At 36.4% G+C, this 22,528-nt stretch overlaps 1 protein-coding gene across 3 annotated transcripts in view; it reads right to left on the bottom strand.

Annotated features, from left to right (window-relative positions):
- The window catches only part of PIK3C2G (phosphatidylinositol-4-phosphate 3-kinase, catalytic subunit type 2 gamma), a 382,509-nt gene that overhangs the window by 307,215 nt on the left and 52,766 nt on the right, over positions 1 to 22,528 (bottom strand). For all 3 annotated transcript variants that reach the window (XM_011954723.1, XM_011954732.1, XM_011954742.1), the window contains exons 8-10: positions 20,169 to 20,291; positions 15,368 to 15,401; positions 11,872 to 12,067 (exon numbers count right to left, since the gene is read on the bottom strand). In XM_011954723.1, coding sequence (XP_011810113.1) covers positions 11,872 to 12,067; positions 15,368 to 15,401; positions 20,169 to 20,291 — 353 coding nt within the window. The remainder of the gene's footprint in view (positions 1 to 11,871; positions 12,068 to 15,367; positions 15,402 to 20,168; positions 20,292 to 22,528) is intronic.

Here is a 22,528-nt window from a genome sequence, read left to right as displayed (position 1 = left end):
TTTCATGTCTTTTTGCCTGACTGCTTCAGTGGCAGGAAGGTATGACACCATTTCAGAATTTGGTCTCTTTCTAATTAAGTGGGTCCTGAGAGTCAGATTTCTAACCTGTTTTCCTTGATACATTCATGGTCAGCACTGCTGCTGTGAGATGAACCAAATGCTGAGTTAAGATGCCCCATCCAATGTGATGATCATAAATTATTAGACATCTTGGGGTAAAAATGATCTCAAATTATCCTTACATTTTAAATGGGTAAGAATCCCAGCTTGCTGGCATAAAGTCAAGTGCAGACGCAAGTGCCTAGCGGACCACTTCTGGTAAGCAGAACTGGCAAATGTTAGTTTGGTAAAGAAACTAAGCCTAAAGTTAGCAGAAGAAAAGACATAATAAATATGAGAGCAGAAAAAAATGGAATACAGAATATTAAAAATAGAACTACCATATAATCCAGCAATCCTACTTCTGGGTATTTATCCAAAAGAACTGAATTAAGATCTTGAAGAGCTATCTGAACTCCCATGTTCATTTCAACATTGTTCATAGTAGCCACGATGTAGAAAAAATCTAAATATCCACCAATGGGTGAATAAAGAGGACATGGTATATACATACAATGATATAGTATTCAATCTTGACAAAGAAGAAAATCCTGTCATAATACAACATGGATGAATATTAAGGACATTATGCTAAATGAAATAAGCCAATTGCAGAAAGACAAATACTAAATATACCACTTCATGAAAGCAAAAAGTAGAATGTTGGTTACCAGGGACTTGGGGATAGAAAAGGATAGATAAATGAAATAAGCCAATCACAGACAGACAAATACTGAATATACCACTTCATGAAAGTGAAAAGTAGAATGTTGGTTACCAGGGACTTGGGGATAGAAAAGGAAGGGGTAGAGGAGTAATGGGTACAGAATTTTAGCCATGCAAGATGAAAAAGGTCTACAAATCTCCCATACAACAATGCACATGTAGTTAACATTACTGTACTTTACAATTAAACTTTTTTAGTAGGGTAGATTTCATTTTCTATATTTTTACCACAATTTTTAAAAGGTTGAAAAAGAAGAAACAATATGCTAATGTTCTGGTAAACACAAATTATTTAGGACTAGATTTTTGTATAAACTTCTAATGTGAAATTCGGTATTGGAGCCAAAGTTTCTAACAATACTTATTCACTTTGCAATTTTAAATCGAAAGAGAATTTACATGCATTAGATTTTTAAACATCTAATGAACTCATAGGATAACTAACAATAGTCCTAATATTTCATAGCAGTTCTAGAAAGTACATACTATGTTTTTAACTTAAATGTAAAAGATGTTTGTACACAATATCTGATGAACTTTCCAACATTAAACACACACACACACACACACGCACCCCTCCTGACAAAACTATAAAATCTTGTAAAAAATCTTAATAAGTAAAAGCAACATTAATTTAAAATATTACATACATATGTATATATATAATAGAAATTCTCTGCAAGTAGCAAATTTTCCCACATAATATCTAAAAAGCAAACAGGTCTTCTAAAACAAAATGTTCTTAACATTGTGTGATATCTTTTTTTAGTTTTTATAGCTGTTATATCTTGATCTTTTATATGTACCATTGCCTAACAATTTAATGTGACAATTAGAATGAAAGAGTAGTGATACAGACAGGAGGCAGGGAAATACTAGACAGAAAAGGGCGGGGTCGCTGGCAAAGCCTCACCCTCAAACCTGGACCTGAGGCCCAAAGTGAGAAAGTGCCTTCCTGTTTTCCCCCTCGAATGTTACTTTTTGGCCCACCCCACCCCCTATCCTATAACCATAAATACCGCAGACTCCACTGACAGAGGGGAAGCAGAAAGAAGAGAAAAAGCAGCCTGAGGTCAGCAAGAAGTAGCTTGAGTTCAGAGGGGTGGCTTAACAGCAGGACCTTTCAGAAGATTTCCGCCATGGATGGCCAAACTCCAGGGCAAGAACACCTTCCCACTCCATCCCCTCTCTAGCTCTCCATCTCACTGAGAACCACTTCATTGACAGTGAAATCCCCCAAATTTACCATCTTCAATTTGTTCGTGTGACCTGATTCTTCCTGGACACCAAACAAGAGCTCAGGGTACAGAGGGCTGTAACACTGAGCTATTAAACACTTAAGCTGTCTGTGGATGGCAAAGCTAAAAGTGTACTGTAACATATGCCCTCTGGGGTGCCAGGGATTGCAGGTACCCCCTAGATGCTGCCATGGGGCTACATGAAGTTCTATTCCTGTCAGCACCCAGAAGCACTTGTTCTGGCCCCTACACCTGGCATGCTCCCTTTCCTGTGAGGCACTGAGAGCTATGGATTAAGTAAATGAGACATCCCCTTCATGAATCTTGTGAAGGGATCAAGGGAACTGTCCTGTTTCATCTGGGGGCTTGCCCAGGATACTTCAGAAGGGTAAGCAAAATGTGGATTTGTCTCTCCTTGTCCTCAGACTTTCCTCTGAGCTATGCTATTTGCAGGGGATAGGATGCAGCCCTGCCATCTCTCTCTTTCTTTTGGGTAGGAAAGAGGAAATGTTGGGTAGAAAAAGGAATGTTGCCTCTGTTTCCTTTCATGGAGGTCTAGTTGTCATGTAGGACTGGAATAAAGTCCTGGGGAAACTGAAGGCCTCTTGCCAAGGCCACTCCTCAGTATTGCCAGAAAGCCACAAGAATGGACCTGTTCCCCAAGTGTCTGTCAAGGCATCAGCCAAGACCCCCAAAGTTTTCTTTTGATATCTTTCCTTCCCTCTTTTATGGTTTGAAATGGCTCCTAGCTCTTCTTTTATAATGTTAAGGGTTCTACTACAAACTGCAGCAATGATACTAGGCAGAATGTATGTTTGGTCCAGCCATCAGATGTGCAACTCAGAACAATAAGATTTCCGTATGTTCTTAGAGGTGTGACCCCAAACCCCAGTGGCCACACATGTGTGAATGGGATGGGCAGATGAATGGCGGTTCCTTTCTCATCCCCTGCCCTCCAGGCTTGGGTGCCTGGGCATGTCCGTAGCATGCATGTGCTGGGCCCAATAGCCAAGTGGGTGGTGGGAATCAGCTGTGCATGCTGCCCAGGCCCTAGGGTAGTCTTTGGGGCCAGGGACCCCATGCAGTCGGCTGGCCAGTGCTCTCTGCAGGCCGTCCCCTCCTGCCACAAGCCCATAGACTCTTACCTCCCCTGGCCAAGGAGTTCAGCCCGGTTGGAACTGGGGGAGGCATACTATGATTAAAGGAACCTATTTGTAGAGAGCAAGAGGTTCTTTCCCTGGACCACTCCCCTTTGCCCTTTAAACTGTTTTTGTTCTTTTTTCTTTTCTAAGTGAGAGGTTTGTTTTCTTACCTCAGCACTCTGTTTACAATAGGGAGGCAACAGAAGAATGAGCCCTGCTGGCTGATAACAGCAAATTTGGCAGGACCCATTTGGGACTTAATCTAAATGGACCTTGAGATACCTTTTTGTCCGCAACTTGATTCCAAACTTCAGGTTGAGGCCCTAGGAAGGAAAAGAAGATCTGAGGGATCCACACAAGGAAACAGGCACAATGTAAATGGGCAGGACCAATTCCTGCTAATTAAGCCTCCATGTCATGGCAGAAAGCCATGCTCCATGGCACAGATAAGGACCGGGAAACTCAAAGGTTGCTGACAGTAGGGGGAATGCAGGCATGGGCATAAGTGAATGCGGAAAATTCCTATTCTCTAGGACCTCCCTGCTTCATGGGTGCAGGCTGCAATGGCACCTGTGGGTGGTATCCATCTAAGGTCACCAGGACTTGAGGATAAGAAGACAGAAGAGAAAGGGGCAATGCCTGCTTCCCTTCCTCACACCCGAGTTTTTGCCGAAATAAGGAAGGGAAATGAGGGATGCCTATTTCCTTGTCTTTCAGAATGGGTAACCAACTGTCTTCGCCATGATGAGTTTATACTCTTCTGGAGTGCATCCTGAATCACTGGGACTCTTTGACCCTCAGAATCTGGAGGAAAAATGCCTCTTAGCCATTTGCACAAAGGTTTGGTCAAATTATGAGGACTGGCTTGGTCTCAGGAAGGAACCATTCATTTTGATACCATCCGGCAGTTGGAACTTTTCTGTAAATGCAAGGACAAATTGTCTGAGACCCCATATGCACAGGCTTTCTTTACCTTGCAGGGCAATCCAGACCTTTGCCAACAGTGTGGAATTGATCCACCCCTCCTATTGGCCATCTCAGGAGAGGCTGCCAGGGGCAATCTCAGGGAACTAAAGAAACAAATCCCAGAGGCACCTCCGGCAGGGGAGCCAGATCCCTTCAGCCCTGCTCCTCCGGGTTCTCCCCATCCTCTCTCCTGCTTGCCCCCTCCTAGAAATACTCACACTGGACAAGCCCTAGTCTCACTTGTGCCCCTCCAACAAATGCCTGTTGAATTTGGCCCCAGTAAGGTCCAGGTTCCCTTCTACCTCCAGGACTTAAGGCAAACTAAGGGAGATCTTGGCAAGTTTTCAGATGACCCTGACAGATATATAGAGGCTTTCCAGAATGTAACCCAAGTACTTGAACTCTCCTAGAAGGGAGTTGTGTTACTTTTGAATCAATCCCTGACTAACAGTGAGGAGCAGACTGCTCTGCAAGTGACAGAGTGATTTGGTTATGAGCTTTGTATCACATACATGATCAGGGAAGGTGCCAAACTTTATCCAAATGAAAGAGGTGCAGTACCAATGGATGACCCTGGAATGGATCTCAATGATGAGATGGGAGAATGGAAGAAGAGACACTTTCAGGTGTGCATAATGGAAGATTTAGGTAGGACTTGCACCAAGCCTCTCAACTATATCGAGCTATTTATGGTAGACCAGGGATTTGATGAGAATCCCAATACCTTTCTGGAAAGGCTAATAGAGACTTTGGTAAAGCACACATCTCCATCTTCTGATTCTGGTGAGGGAAAACTAACCATAAAGGATACATTTATTATACTCAGAAAGCCTCTGATATACGGAGGAAGCTGCAGAAACAGGCCCTGGGAACAGATAGTACTTTAGAGGACGTCTTGAAAGTGGCCAACTCAGTTTTTACAATAGAGATGGGGGGACACAAGAAAGAGGCAGAAGTTTTAATGGCCACCATGCAAGCCTACAAACCCCAGAATTCTCAAGGTGCACCTGTTGACTGCTACAGATGTGGCAAGAATAGTTATCTCTCTTATAAAGTTTAACTGCTCCCATACAAGGTTTAATTTCTTTCACCAAAGTGAAACAGCTTGGGGTACAATGTTGTCAGCATATTTCATTTCTTATTTCTGTAATCTTTGGCACTAGATCCTTTCCTTGTATAATACACATATTTGACTCATGAATACTTAACCTTGTAAAAGTTTTTTTTTTTTTTTTTTTTCTTGTTTGCCTAGAGGCCATCAAACTCTGAACGGTCAGGCAATTGGAGTCTTGGACAATGGCTCCCTTTTGTCAGGGACCCTTAGGTAGACCTTAGGGAGGAATCTGACTGCCGTTTTCCCCAAAAACAATGCCCTCTGTCAGCAGGAAGTAGCTAAGATTGGTTATCTTCCATATTCTAATGGCACTAAGATGTGCCTCTTCAGAGGGGGAAAGTGACGTGGACAGAAGGCAGGAAAATACCAGGCTGAAAAGGGTAGGGTCCCTGGTGAAGCCCTCACACCTGGACCTGTGGCCCAAAGTGAGAACATGCATTCCTGTTTTCCTACTTGAATGTTGCTTTTTAGCCTGTCCCACCCACCATCCTACACCCATAAAAACCCCAGGCTCCATTGGCAGAGGGGTGGCAAAGCAGCCAGGCGGTGGAGTGGCAGAGTGGGAGAGCAGCAGAATGGCAGAGAAAGTAAGAAGAGAAGCAGCAGTCTGACATCAGCAAGATGCAGCTTGACTTCAGAGGGGTGGCTTGATGGCAGGACCTCAGAGAAGAGTTTGGCCGGGGATGGCTGAACTCTAGAAGAAGACCACCTCCCCAGTCCATCCCCTTTCTAGCTCTCCATCCTGCTGAGACCCACTTTCATTAGCAATGAAATCTCCTGCATTTACCATCTTCGATTTGTTCATGTGACCTGATTCTTCTTGGAGGCCGAACAAGAGCTCGGGATGCAGAGGGCTGTCACACTGAGCTGTTAAACACTTAAGTCATCTGCGGATGGCAAAGCCAAAAGAGCACTGTAACAGATGCCTTCTGGGGCTCCAGGGATTTTGAGTACCCCTCCTAGACACTGCCATGGGGCTACACAGAGTTCTACTCCTGCCGGCACCCAGAAGCACTTGTCCTGGCCCCTGCACCCACTCACCTGCGTGTTCCCCTCTCCCATGAGGGGTTGAGAGCTGTAGGCTGACTAAAAAAGCCAACCCCTTCATGAGTCCTGTAAAACGGTCATGGGAACCATCCTGTTTCAGTATCAACTCTAGTAACCAGTTAAGGATGAAGTATATTGAAGTATACTCACTTCTGCTGTGGTAAACAGAAGGGACTTTAGAGTACAAAGAGGACATCTGGAGTTCTCGCAGATTAGTTCTAGAACTGTAATTTCTTCATCTGCAAAATGGGTATGATAGTGCTCTTGTGTCACTGGTGTGAGGATTAAATAAAACAGAGCTGGTCCTCTGTATCCCTAGGTTATGCATTCACAGATTCAACCAACCACAGGTCAAAAATATTTTTGGAATGACAATAAAAATAAAACAAAGGGACATGTTGTGAGAAATGCATCATTAGGTGATTTCATTGTTATGTGAACATCCCAGAGTGTACTTACACAAACCTAGATGGCTCAGCCTACTACACATCTAGGGTATATGGGATAGCCTATTGCTCAAAGGCTACAAACCTGTACAGTATGTTACTGTCCTCAAGACTGCAGGTGGTTATAACATGATATTGCCTCACAACACATTTCTCAGAACATAATTCCCCAAGTCATATGCTATGCATGAGTGTATTCACATAGTTTACATTGCACTATTATAAGTAATCTATAGATGATTTAAAGTATACAGGATGATGTGCATGTGCTGTATACAAATACTGTGCCATTTTGTGTAAGGAGCTTCAGCATCTGTGACATTTGTTATCTCCGGGGTCCTGGCACGAATCCCTTGCAGATAACAAGGGACAACTGTAATGCAGGTAAAGTATTTTTCCCAGTGCAAAACTCATAGAATGTGCTCAGTTAATAGTAAGTACTATGATGAGGATGAATCAGAGGATCTAGGACTTGTTTGTTGTTCTTCTACCAGAATGCTGGTAGAAGATTTTTCTTCCTCTTTATTATCCTTGATTTTTATAAGCTGAACAAAACAAAGCAAAATGGCACAGAGGAAATGGTGACATGATCGCCACATTAATTTTTAGTCTTTTATTTCTAATTTATGAATGTGAGGCTGTATTTTTCACTTTAAGAATAGCTTTGACCACATTCCATATGTTTTATTATATATTTTTATTACCTTTAAGTTATAATGTTTCCTAAACTCCTTGATTAATAAAATTAAAAGTACATACTTAAATTTATGAATATATTTATCTTTTGTTACTGTTTCCTAAATTGCATTTCAGAAAGTGGATGAGATCTTTATTATATGGGTTACTTGAAATTTGCCTACTATTTAACATTTGGTCACTAAAATAAATATTCTATATGTGCTTGAGAAGAATTCGTATTTCCCAATCATTTTCTGTAAATACAATATATATTTATTGGGTCAAGCTTGTTAATTATATTGGCTCACTCCTATATTCTTCCTAATTTCTCATTAATGTATTAATTCCTGAGAGAGGAATATTGGTATCCTCCACTATCATATTAGCCCCATCAAACTCTCTTTGGATTTCTGTCAATGTTATTACTTTGTTACATCTTTCTGGTGAATTGAATATTTCAATATCATGTCAGGACTTTATATTTAATGATGCTCTTAGTTCACAGTCCATTATGTTGGTCTATATGCCAATGTTTGGTTGGTATATGCATCAGTATTTATATTGAAAGATTGTGCCTGTTTCCCACACATTCCTTAATGTGCTAATATGATAAGCCAAGTTTATAGATTAGACTTTAGTGACATGAATGGAAGACATAAACTGCACACATGTACCTTTTAATGGCAAAGGTTATGGGACAAGAAACCTCTATATGCCATTCAAATCTTCCCCATAAAAAGGGCATTCTCTTGATAAGAAAGAATTTCAGCTTGCCCCTGTGCACACAGTATCTCATAATTGACAGTGCTGTCAATCATTTTTGCATAGATATGCTTTTTACATAATATGGATTACTGTACACATTATGCTTTTTTGCATAATTATTTTTGCATTCTATTTATCAAGTAATGATACCATACTTTATGAGTGACTTAAGGGATTTTTAAAAATAGTGTTTATTGACTTTTTAACGATCTCCTCATATAACAATATGATTCTGCTGTACTCCTATTAATCATTACTAACAATCATTTTAACAATTGTCTAGTCAACCACTCTTACACTGCCACTAATTGCTCTGGACTCACTTTCACTGATGCTGGCCCTCTTGACCTCAGGCACTTAGCTTTGTACCTCTATTGTAGTATTTTCTTGGCTTCCTTGGAATATCTCCTGGTCTACCTTCCTTTATGGGCATTGCTTCTTTATAGTTTTCAGCTCAGCTTATATTTTTGCTCTCAGTAATAACCATGGCATGGACTAAGTATTCCTGCTCTCGAGACTTATGTAACTTTCACACACCAAGTATGACTCATTTCTCTATTCAAGGGATTTTATTCAAACATTTTTAACAAATCTTTGTCGAGTGCCTATTGCAAGCCAGGACATGTTTTGGGTACTAGAGTTTTAAAAACCATAGTCTTACATACAAATGTGCATGGTCACATGGACATTGTAAAAGGTGATTTGGGGGAGAACTAATAATATGCTATTATTAAGATAATGAGCATCATGAAATATATACACAAAACGATAAATTTATCTCACCTTTGAGTGAGATAAAGGCACTTTCGATCTGTAGAGAGGATAAAGTTAAGTAATTAAATTTCTATTCTTTATAATGAGAAATTTAGAATAAATATGAATGAGTTCTTAATTAGTATAATGAATCAAGGAAAGAATTTGTTTAATCAAATTATTCTAAGTAAGATACATTCTCATTTGTCTTTGACAGCTTGAGTGGGGTGTTCCTTGAAGGCATCTATGGAGTAGATGATAATTCAGTTTCAAATACTCAGATTTGATGGTGAATGTTTCACTATTTTTTATTGTAGAGTATTTACCTTAAGTTTGTACTTTAACAAATTAGTTTCAGTTGCTGACATTAATTATGGTCATTTTGACTAAAGCCATCTAGAAAGCTATCACTTTGTTATTTTACCCCCCTCAGTTTGTCAGTGCGTATGCTTTTGGAGATACCTCTGGCCTAGTGTCTTCCCAGGTGTCTTGCCTCCAAGAAAGCCCCCAATGATTCTGCCTCCTGGTATTTGAACCCTTGTATCACGCTTCCCCATAAGGTACAATATGGCAGAAGTAGTGGTATACCACTTCCAATATTAGATTACAAAGATTGTCCCTTCTGTCTCTGGAGTTCCCTTGCTCATGGACTCGCTCTCATTCCTTGGATCATCTGCTCTGGGAGAAGCCAACTCTATGGACTGAGGACATTTGTTGAAAACTGAGTAGCAAGGAACTGAGGGTCCCACACCTATACACCATGGGGAACTGAGGTCTTCCAATAACCACATCAATACCACCTTAGAAGTAGATTCTTCAGTCCCAGTGAGCTTGAGATGACTGTGGTCTCAGTCAACAGTGTGACTGCAACTCATGGGAAACCTTAAGCCAGATCCACCCAGCAAAACTGCTTCCCAGATTCTTGAGCCTCAGAATGTGAACTCATCAAAGTTTGTTGTGCTAAACTGCTAAGTTTTAGGGTAATTTGTTATGTATTAATAGATAACTTATATACTAGGTCCCTAAGAAAATCTACAATAAAGATGTAATTTGTCATGAGATAAGACATCATACCGGAGCCTCTTGCCAAAGAATTTTGACTGGTCCATGGATTCCTTAAGAGAGGAATAGCTTCATATTTTCCCCTGTGTCCAGCCCTTTATAGTTTGTTCCAGTAATGAATGGCTGGGATGATTTTGTTTCCTTCATCAGAGCCCTAAGTTACTTATTGATTATAGGAACATTTGCAGAAAAGCATTATTTTATATTTATAATTATATGTACATATATACACATCTATCTGTATATAACAATATTAAAAAGTGTTCTATTTTTACTCGCACATAGGTACTATGTAGAGACAGAAAAAGGAGAGTTAGTTAGATCATTCATACACAAACACACACACATGCATAAATGCACACTTTTTTATATTCATATGCATTTTACATTTGTACACATATGTATATATTTTATATTTTGCATTTATACACCTATGTATATATTTATATATATATTTATCCTTGTCTATCTACATATAGACACACATATATAAATGCAAGCCCTATACATATAGCTTTATCTGTATTTATTTGGCTATAGAAATTTTCCATGGGAATTCAAACTAAGGAGTATTTATTGATGGTTAGAAAATTAAAAGAAAACATTAATTAGAGTAATAATTTATTTTACTATACATCAGCCCTTTAAAAATTTTCATAAAATTAAAAAAAGAAAAAGAATAGAAATATTATTCATGTATTCCAAACAAATATGTGCGTAGATAGTGTTTTTTTGTATACACAGGTAAAATTTCCTCTTTAATTTACTCTATGAAGATTTATACAGTTTATTTTTAAAAAATACAGATCAAGATAAAAATCGAATCTTCTTTTGCTTTTTTTTTTTGAGACGGAGTCTCACTCTGTCCCCCAGGCTGGAGTGCAGTGGCACTATCTTGGCTCACTGCACACTGCAACCTCTGCTTCCTGGTTTCAAGTGATTCTACTGCCTCAGCCTCCAGAGTAGCTGGGATTACAGGTGTGTGCCACCATGCCCCACTAATTTTTTTTATTTTTAGTACAGACAGGGTTTCACCATGTTGTCCAGTCTGGTTTTGAACTTCTGACCTCAAGTGATTCACCCGCCTTGGTCTCCCAAAGTGCTAGGATTACAGGCATGAGCCACTGTTTCCGGCCAAAAATTGAATCTTTACTGAAATTATTTATTTCAGTTTTTCCTTGAGATGCTAAATGCAGTAAGTATAGTAACTCCATTACCAAATTACTATCTTATCAACTTTAATTAATTATCTCTATATTATTGTAATTATGTTATTAAAGAAAATACTACATAGTAGAGTCAACTTAAAATCTGGTGATATTCCATGCATAATTGTCATTCATTTCTATTGAAACGCAAATAATTCTTGGCTAATTCTCATTTTATCAAGGTACAATTCTTGCAAAATACCACTGAAACCTGGTGAGGATCAGAGTGATTTTTTTTTCTATTTTTGAAGACTCTCCATCTCTCTGTATGTGTATGTGTTTTTGTCTTACTATGTTTTCTTAACTGGCATTAGCCATTTAAACCCAAACATGAAAAAGAAAATTTTAGAGCAGCCACTAAATAGAATGAGTATTTTCTATTTCCACAATGATATATTGGTAACGGCCATTGTTTAAATATGGAAAATGGAAGAAGGAAGAAAATTAAATATTTATTTTGAATCTAAACACGTAAAATGTGATTTTAAGAATATGGATAAACCTATGCTGATTAATTCCAAAATTTTATGACATTTTTGCTTCTGCATGTAAGAACATAACAAATTGCATTCTACTTAGAAGCTATGTGAAAATGAACCCTTTTGTGAAAAACTCACCACCACTTACCTGTGCACCCAGGTTTCTGGAATGCTGTGTGCAGCATACACTGTGAAGCTGAGGTGGGAAGGAAGCCCGGGATTTAGATAGGAAATGCCTCTGGGTACATTTACAGGCTGAAAATCTGCATAAAAGCTGTTACAATAGACATTGATGAGCTGGTAGATGGATGTGGATAGTTCAGTTGTTACCTTCTCTATCAAGCCTAGAAAGGAAGAGGTAGAGATCAAATCACTAACAAGGGCCATATTTATCATAGGCCATCAATTAAAGCTTTGAAATTTCTTATAATACAATTTAAATAAATTTTATTAGAGTGACCCTTTACCAACTGAAGGCAATTAACTATCTGTACCTCTGAATGCAACCTGGCTTAGTTGCTAGTAGATTATTTATCAATAAGCTTTCTGATCTTCAGCTGCAGAAATTTTCGAAGCATGGCCTTTTCATCACAATTTGGAATTTTAAAAATTATTAATTTGACATTCTGAACAACTGTAATTTGCAATATTTTTTTCAGATTTGTGATTGTTTAAAATTAATTTTCAGACAAGGAATATTTTTTCTACATGACTTATAAGTACATCAAACAAATTCTATCTAAAGAATTAATCATAATAAATTTGATGATGCTATCATGTTTACCATTAACTGAACACTAATCATATACAATGTGCTGATATAAAAACAGAATGAAAATAGTACATGGCTAGGATTTAAAACCAGCTTGAAATGAAAGATTTATGATGTTTACTGTATCTCTTCAAAATCAAAGCCTTTCTTGAGTTTTGCCATTAGTTATTTAAAAGGAGTCACTGGTTATTCCTAAAAGTGATTTGTCATGAAAGAAGAAAAATTACTAGGTATAGGGGCTAATAGTTTTTCTCTGGCAGCTAAGTAGATAATGAGAACAAGTAAGCACATCATCAGAAATTGTGTGTTTTTTTTTTTAATCTGCTGTGATATGAATCCATGTGCTGTTAGTCAATAAAGTTGTTTATTCAAACGCACGCGATTATTTATAAGTTGTTTTTAAAACATGCAATTCCCTATATAGTAGTTCAGTCTTAACAGTACTTTTGCTTTCCAGTTTCAGTTACCCAAAATAAACTTAAGTAAAAAAAAATTAAGTGAAAATTCCAGAAATTAACAATTTATAAGTTAAAAAAACATGAATTGCCTTTTGTTTCTAATTGTTTGGAAATGAAAATAGTACAGAGCTAGATATTTCCTTTGATAATCTACAGTATTCCAGCACACAGGCAGTTGGATACTTCAGGAAAGTGACCAGCTTGACATGGAGCTTCCTCCCACATCCTGTCTGTGCCTCAGTAGCTCTGTCTATAATTAAATATTTTTATTGTTGTTTAACACATGCTGTTTTTCACTTAGTTATTCATAAATTTGTACAAAATATATAAGGTAGATTAACTTTCCTTATTTGTTATATTTCTTAAATTGTGCCCTCTATTGAAACTGCCTGAGGGGACAAGCAGAGGAAAAAGAAAACCTGTAATTAAAATTCTCTGAGAAGTGAGCAGTAGCAATTAATGAAGCAGAAGAGTAAAGCAGTGTAAAAATAGTCTTAAAAGAGGCCACATCAAACTCTGGAGGCCAACGAACAGAGATTCTCCTGAACAGCAGGAGGCAGAGAATTATAAATATATAGAAACATCTTGTTTCTCTGTCTCCAAATTGTACTCTTCGTACCCTGAAGCAGGAAGCACAAACTTCTTTTCAAGAATTCCCAACATTGTGCAAATGAACACACATCTAAAACAAATCATAAATTTATTAATTTAAGCTCTAGCATATATTTTTGGGGAAACGTAGTCATTTGGTTAATTACTCAAACTCTACTTTTTGCTTTTTGTGCAGAAACATGGTTCTTGGATATAATTTGCTACTTTAAGTTTGCATAGAGATGTATACTTATGCATTATGTTTTACTTCCTGAACTCTGGATGAAGACTACATTTCAAATAACATCATGAAATTGTATTAAGCACCCAAGACACAGGTCTTGGTAGTGAAATATGGTGGGAAAAGAGTTTATTGCACCTAATTTTACTCTGGAAAAGAGTTACAGTGCCATGAAATAAAGAGGCAAGGACAATCTATGTGCAATTTAGACTCAATTAAAATCTGTCATGATTTATGATAGGATATAAGTCTCCAGGAACATTTCTGTACAGTTTTGTGGGATCTCATATTCTAATCCCTGGAGGAATATGGGGGAGGAGACCTCATTACAACATTCCTGATAGAAAAGGAGAATCAGTTTCATACAGACACACCTCCAGCTTGATCACTTCATGTTTGACCACTTAGATTCTGCTAGTAATACTGTCAGGGAGTGACCATTCCTTCCTTCCCTCTGTTGTGTTCTGGAGTTTTATGAACACCTAGAATAGGGATTTTTGTACTTGCACAAGTTGCTTTATACCCTCTGCCACCCTATTTTCCTTTTTGATGTGAGATGGGGGAGTTCCTCAAACATAATTGAATGTCTTCTTTTGAGTGGTGGGAATTAGAGTTGAGAGGATATACTTTTGTACATGACTACTGAATCGGTTAAGGGTATGGAGGACAGGTGAGGTTTTCATTTGCTTTCCAGTGGATTTTTCTGAATCCAAGTGTGTTAGTTGAACATCTGAGGGGCAGACAGTTTTCTTGCAGATACTCAAGAGTATTCCTGTGCCAAATACCATCTACAACCAAGAATGATCCTGACCAGACCCTGCACATTAAATTCTATTATATTGTTTATGCATATTAGGATAACAAGATCAAAGAGTTTAATCTAGAATCACCGACTCTGAAAGTAGTATCTTTGATTCAAAACCAGTTGAGATTTGAGTTGGGAGAGTTGAAATTCAAAACCAGTTCTGCCTGATTCCAAAAGTCAGACTCTGCTCTATCCCACGCAATCTCACACCTACTGTTTCCTATAGACGCAAAGTCCTCCCGTGGCTTGCAATTTTATAGACTCAGAGCCTCTGTAAACACTAATTATTCCAGAACCAAATCCTCCTACCTGTTATATTAGCTTGGTCTTTCATATAGAGCTGGAATTTAAATTTGAAGTGGGTGACCTTGCAGACAGACATCTACTACTTTTCTAATTTTTCTTACATCAAAATATAATTAGGTAAATGGTAAAATTCTCCATGTCTTGTAATGGTTCTAAGATATTTTCAGCATTTTAATATTTATAGATCTTTTTGTAGACTTTTCTCATTATTTAAAAAATATCAGGCTAAAAGTTTACAGAGTGTGGATTTTTATTCCCTTGCAGAATAAACACTTCCATTAATAAAAAGGATTTTAGAAAAGCATCTTTCTCCTCATAAGGCTGTGTGTGTGTGCGTGCGTGTGTGTGTGTGTGTGTGTGTGTGTGTGTTGTGTGTTACCACAGTATTTGGATAAAAAAATTATTTTGGATTCTATAACTTATTTTTTTCTTTTATTTATTTCAAAATACTTGAGTACATGTATGTTTTACCTTTTGCTGAAGTCTCTGAACTTTGATAAAAATTCTGAAAGAAATGTAAAATTATACTTGTTATTCACACAACAAATTCACAAAATAATCAAAAGGTAACGTCCAAAATCTAAACATTATAATTTTTTTGTCATGATAAAACAACAAAATATTTCTTGGCATCATATATCAATTTGCTTATTAAACAGAATAAATGTAAATTGTATGATGAAATAAAAACTTTCTAAATATTGTAATAAGCAATGTAGATACTTTTTTTAAAAGAGAAATTACCACGATAGATTGTCTAAGCTCAATTCCCCTTATATAACAGTGACTAATCTTTTGATAAAAGTGCATGTCTAATTCTCTCTGTATGCTGTGTCCAGCTCTTATTCCTAGCAGTTATTCAGCAAGCTTTGGATAGCACCTAAAAGAAGACTGAATTGAAGTGGAAAAAATCAGTATAGATTCACTAAATAGTTTTCTTTCTTTGTTCCTTTTTAGGAAAATTTTAAAACTCTGATAGTCAAACACTGGAAAAAATAAAATACATTGAGTCATATCTTAAATAAAAAATACAATCCAAAATCCTGTTTATTTTGTTTCCATTTTCATTATTCTTTAGGTTCATGTCCATTAGTGTGGTGCCCTTCCTTATTTACTTATTTTTATCCTTGTTAGAAACCTAGAATTATTTTGGTGGCTTAGGATTTGCTGGTTGTAACTGAACTATCATGAAGACTGTGTAAGTTGATTTATAAACATCCTAAAAAATGGTTTCAGCCCAAAAGGAAATACAATTGTTAATAAGATCCATTTTAATTGCCATTAAAATGTTCTAAATTTATAAACTCAAAATTTTAAAAAAAGTGAAAATAAAAATATAAAATTTCAAGTCTTGCATTTAAGGAAATACAATTAGTTAAAAACCAGATTTCTCAAACAAATAAATTAGAGAATAATTGTTTTTCCATAACAAAAAATTTGTTACAGTATTCTTTTAGAGAGAGAACATTTCGATCATGTTTAAAATGTCATTACATTTATATGTAACTTTTTAATTAGAAGCATCATTCACATGAACCTTTTCAGAAGCATTTCTATTAGGTAAAATATTTAATCGGAGTATAGTATCAGCTGCTAGTCTTAACAACTACATATGAGATTTTCACCCTATCCTTGTGGGTGAGATTATTAAAAATGTTAGCCTGATTTAACTAGAATTCAATTTATTCAGAAATATAGACTTGCATTAGAAAATCACCATGACATCCACCTACACCATGATGTGAAAGACCATATTTTCACTTTGTGGTTCGCCTATTATGTAAGCATTTAATGGAAATTAAATTATGTGAGTTCTGGAATATAATTTGAAGGATGCAAATTGTTTCCAGTGCTGGGTCAGAGAATAAAATAGAGTACAAGTATGTTTGTCATATAATTCTTCATCTTGCCAAAGCTTACATTTAATAAACTCCTAATGACTTTCCTGTATGGCAGGAAATAGTCCTTTGTATGTTGACCAAAAATGCAGCCAAGAAAAAGAAAAGCTTCTCAAATTTCAGTTTGTTGGCAGAAGGCCTGTATTTGTCATTTCTTCAGTCTTAACTTCATGGTGGGTGGATAGACTGCTTTGGCATTGTTAACTGTAGCTGGTTACTGCACAAATTCTGTAAAATGTACTTAATATGTGTGCCAATATTCTTATATAGGTGGGCTCACGATTAAAATGGGATGGAAAAAGAGATGAACAAAAGTAGGAATGCTAGTCATGTAGAATAAATGAGCTTTCAACAGTCTGCTCAAAATAAGTAGGATCCAGTTTCTACAGAATATTGAACTATTTTATCTATTGACATATATTAAATAAAACTCCTGATTGTTAACTCATTTCTTAATTTCTCTGCATGAAAATCATTGTTGTCTCATCAAAATATAGGATAAATAGATATTACGAGTTTAAAAGTTTCAAAGAAAAATCACACAAAATTTTGTGTTTATACTAGTACATAAGGAAAGTGAAATGTGAAGGTGAGTTTTTCTTGAGTATTATAATTGTTTATGGCTCTCCTACGAAATATCCAATTCCTTTGTGAAGAATTCTTTTAACTTCAAATATTAAGTTTGATATTTCTGAAAAATTGTCATTTTTGTTCTTTTAGGGAGTTTCAGAAAATGAGCGTTTTGAAGATAAAACATTTTATAACCAGCAATACTTTCACATCATTCGCAATGCTTCATCCTAAGACTATATTTTCCTCAGTGTTTGATCAGTTGTTTGTCCACCAATTCACCAAAAGCTGGACATAAAAGTAGAAAAATAATAAAATAATCTTAACAGATGGGAGGACGTGTCCACATCCACACATCTGGTCTCTTCCTCTGGCAATGGTTCATATTTGTCAGGAGGCTGGTTGTAATCGATGGCCATGAGATGACAGGGGCCAACCTTCCTGGTGCTTGTGTGAATTAAAGCCTTCGTATTGGCCTTGTGGGAAAGATTCTCCAGAACTAGCACCAGCACCATCCTTGATACCTCCAGTAACAACAACGATCTCATTTAAGCTACACTGTCATCAGGGCCCTTTATTAACATTATTTCCCATACTTAGAAGAACCCTGCAAATTCTGTTTTATTTTTCTGTTTTAAACATGAGGAAAATTAAAACTCCAAAAAGTGAATTACTTTTCCACAGGATGTTTATACAGAAACTGGTAGATCTTAAATCCAATTCATATTTGTATTATCTTATCTCATGTATTTTATCAGCTTTGGGAGCTTGTAATGTTTCTAAAATGTGACAATTTAAGAGAAATACCCGCCTGTTCAAAGTTAATTCTCACTACCTTGTTATACTGACTTAACATCACCAATTAGAAAGCCCCTTTTCAGCATCATGTAATTCCCAAGTTTTTAAGTTCATCAAAATAGTTATTTTCGAAACATACTGGTGAAATGCTTTTTAAGACGCTAGTACAAGTTTGTCCAACCTGCGGCCTGTGGGCCACATGCAGCCCAGGATGACACTGAATGTGGCCCAACATAAATATTACAAATATGTAAACTTCCTTAAAACATTATGAGATTTTTTTTTTAAGCCTATCAGCTATTGTTAGTGTTAGTGTATTTTACGTGTGGCCCAAGACAATTTTTGCAATGTGGCCCAGGGAAGCCAAAAGATTGAACGCCCCTGCTCCAGTATATTTTTTTTTACTCTGATGCAGAATAGAAAAATATGATTATATTATATGTGATCAGATCAGATTGTTTTACCTTATTGTTACCTGTAAAGGCTCTAGGTCTTAAGAGCTACATACAAAAACAGTTTTGGAGACTATATAGTTACTCAGTTTCCTTCTATAATTGGAAAGTAAAAGAGAAGGTGTTTTCTTTTTAAGAAAAATTTAGGGAAATAAACACAAATCTGTCTTCGATATTGAATTACTGGATTTATTGATTACATTATTTAAATTTTGATTTATTTAATGATTTGCATTTTTAGCTTTTCAGCAATGTTTACCTTTAAAATATGTTTGTGGTGTACCTCCATGAGTCATCAAAATCGTCATTGTTCACGTAAAGAACGTATTTAAATTTCTATATTCATTTTTTTACTGTCTAATCACACAAAACTTTAGATTAAATAAGATCTAGAAAGCCCATCATTAAGAAACTACTGAATCTTCATACCCACTTATCTATTTGAAACAATAAGCAGTAAGCATGATTATTTATATGTAATAATACGATTATCTACATTGTAAATCAATCTTTTGAAAATTTCAAGACTGGCATATTCAAAAGTAGTAGAATCTTTCTTGTTGTCTACCATGCAGATAGAGGTTATATGTATTCACTCTATCTTAGAAAGTTTCACATGCACTGTAGTGTGTATAGAGGCCTAGGTTCAAATCTGTATTTTGCCACTTATTAATTCTCTGTACACACACACTGTAAGTGTTGAGTTTTAATAGTGAAATGAACATTAAAATACCAACTTTATGACATTGCTATGAGCATAAATTGAGATAAAATAAAAATTAAATTCAATGAGGTAATGCATATGTCAAACTATTTTATATATTACAATGGACTAGCAAATACTAGTTATTATTATCATCGTATCTTTCTGCTTTATCATCTGCTAAATTAATAATAAGATAAATGAATTTATTGTAACCAGATGTCCTAATGTTTTTCTTGGAAAATAATCACTTACAGGTCTACATCAGATTTCTGAGAATTCAAAAGAAAATCACATAATGTCCATTTTTTAAGCCCACCAAACCACAATGTGGGATCCAGAGAAAGTCACACAGGAATCATGGAAGCAGTGTGCACTGCAAAATTCGCAAAAGATACCACAAAAATGGATCTTTTTTATAAATGTGCTTATCCATACAAACATGACACTTATGCCTGTATACACTCGTATACGTGAGAACCATTAACAATCTATACAAACACTTATATGTGAATGTTACATAATTACGTTCATTTAGGTAGGATTATAGGATTGATTTCAGTACCACCTGAAGTTATAAGGTGGTTACAAACTTCAAAGGTGTAATCAATGTCCTTATAGTTTAATCAAATCTATTTGGCATAATCGACTCAAGCTGCCAACACTCCCAAACAATTGAAATATACTGTTTGGCAGCACCCACACACACACACACACACAGCTACACACACAATCACACAGACTCAAACATACACACAGAAATATAGTTGTTAGTAAAACGTATTTCACTCTCCTCAATTAAGTATTGAACTCAGGTTTAAAACTACTGTGTAATAAATGAATATACTTACCTCTGCTTTTCTCTGAAGAATTAGACTTAGTTCATTTACTGCATCTGTAATTTGTTTGGTTTCCACGCACCCTAGAACACTGCATATTTTTTTAACTTCATCAATAATATTATCCACGTTTTCCTGTAGATAACCAAGATTCACATCTTATAATCTATTGAAATAAATGAGGGAACATCAATTTATTCTCAAACTTCTTCTTTTTCCATGAGGAGCAAGTGGAATAAAATATGATTGTTTGCTTTCATATAAAAAGAAAGTTCTCAAGACTCTGGTTACCCTGTAACTGGGGCTTTAATTTTCACTGAGCAAATGTTCAAAATTAGAACTAACTTAACACTAACTTACTAACTTAGCTCTAATTTAACATTACTTGAAACAAAATGAGAGAGAGAGGTAGAAGGAGAAGAAGGGTAAGGAAGAGGGAGAGGAAAAGAGAGAGAGAGAGGGAGGAAGAAGTGTGGGGAAAGCAGGGAAACTTAGCCTTGGACAAACTCTGTGGTTCCCACAAAACACTATGAAAACAAAGTAATGACGGTCAACCCTGGGAGAGTTTCAAAATACACCTATTGTTTGGAATCAGGGTATAGTTGGGCAAAGTTACTAGAAAATCAGATTCACAGGGTTCAGAACAAACTCTGGACAGCCAGTTGTGGTGCTGAGGTGTTTGATAATCATCTGACTGCACATCCTTGAAGTGACTGATTTTTCAAAACAATCGCTGATGACAAATACAATCTACTGATACAGTTTGGATGTCTGTCCTCTCCGAATCTCATATTGAAATATAAGCCCCAATGTTGGAAGTGAGGTCTGGTGGGAGGCATTGTGTCACAGGGGTGGATACCTCTTGAATGGCTTGGTGCTGTCCTTGCAATAGTGAGCGAGTTCTCACAAAATCTGGTTGTTTAAAATTGTGCAGCACATCCCACCTCCCTCTGCTCCAGCTCTCACCAGGTTAGACACCTGCATCCCCTTCACCTTCTGCTATGATTGCAAAGCTTCCTGAGGCCCTCACCAGAAGGCGATGCTGGCACCACACTTCTTGTGTTGTCTGCAGAACTGTGAGCCAATTCAACCTCTTTTCTTTATAAATTACCCAGACTCAGGTATTTCTTTATAGCAACACAAAAATGGCCCAATATGCCTACAGCAATGACAAATTCTTAAAATCAACAATGCAGGCTGGCCTTAAGATAGATAGCGATTTTATGGTCACCATTCTAAGAATTTTTCATTAGCCGTTCTATATCTCAGATTTGCACATGTTCTTAAATAAGCATTTATTTAAAAAAAAAAAAAACCTTCTCTGTTTTGACCTTATTCTTTTCCATGTTTTGCCATTAACTATAGTGAGAAATCTCTCTTTTCTTTGATTCTGTGTGAATCATGTTTCACTCTACAATGTTATGTGCTTTGTCTTTATCATGTCTTTGTCATTATCAAAACATCAGTTTTGTCACCAGCACCCCCGTCATTCCAATGGAAAATTACAACAGTTTATTTTAAGAAGAGATGGAACAGAGTTCTTCTTTTTATTTGCATACAAAGATATGTGTTCACAGCATAAAATGATTTTAATTCCCCTTACATTTTCTTAACAAAGTGTCAATACAAAGACACAATGCAAGTTTTATATTAATGGGATAATACTTTGCTTCTTTTGTGGAAAAATAATATGTACTTTTAAATTTGTTGTCAGTATCCCTGATATGTAACTTTACAAATCCTGAAACCAATGACAAAAACCTGAAGAATAACTAATTAATACTATAAAAGACTAAATGAGGATTCCAAAAATTGTCTACAGATTTTATTAATGAGCTATAAGTAAAAAGATACAATTTAGTTGAGATCTATTTTAAGTCTTTCATGGATTAAAAAATATATTTACCCAATAATAACATGGAGAAGAAAAATTTATGAGTCATTCAAACGGAAAAAATCATTTATTTCACTTATGTGTTAACTCAGTATAAGTCAATATTGTGATGTGCCTACCAGATCCAGTTCATTATTAAATTGAATCAAAAGACACATACTCTGCATAACTAGAAAGTGAGTTCCACCACATTTTCAATGTATATTATCCAAACTGGAGTTTAGTTTGGATACTAGATTTGAGAATGTACTTGATAACTTGAAAATTACCAAAGGACAACAACCTTACTATTAATATACTGTCAATACAGTATTCATTCAGAAGAGCATCATAGATAATACTGTCAGCTCTGAAGTCAAGATCTGTTTGTTTACATCCTGTTTCTGCCCCTTTCTACCTGCGGCCATCATCAGAGTATTTAACTTTCTTGTCCCTAGGCTCCCTCTTCTGTGAAGTGAGAATAATAATTAAGTTTCTG

This window comes from Colobus angolensis, unplaced genomic scaffold (assembly GCF_000951035.1).
Source record: "Colobus angolensis palliatus isolate OR3802 unplaced genomic scaffold, Cang.pa_1.0 Scaffold11, whole genome shotgun sequence".
NCBI lineage: Eukaryota > Metazoa > Chordata > Mammalia > Primates > Cercopithecidae > Colobus > Colobus angolensis.
This window is presented reverse-complemented; position numbering and strand designations above follow the sequence as displayed.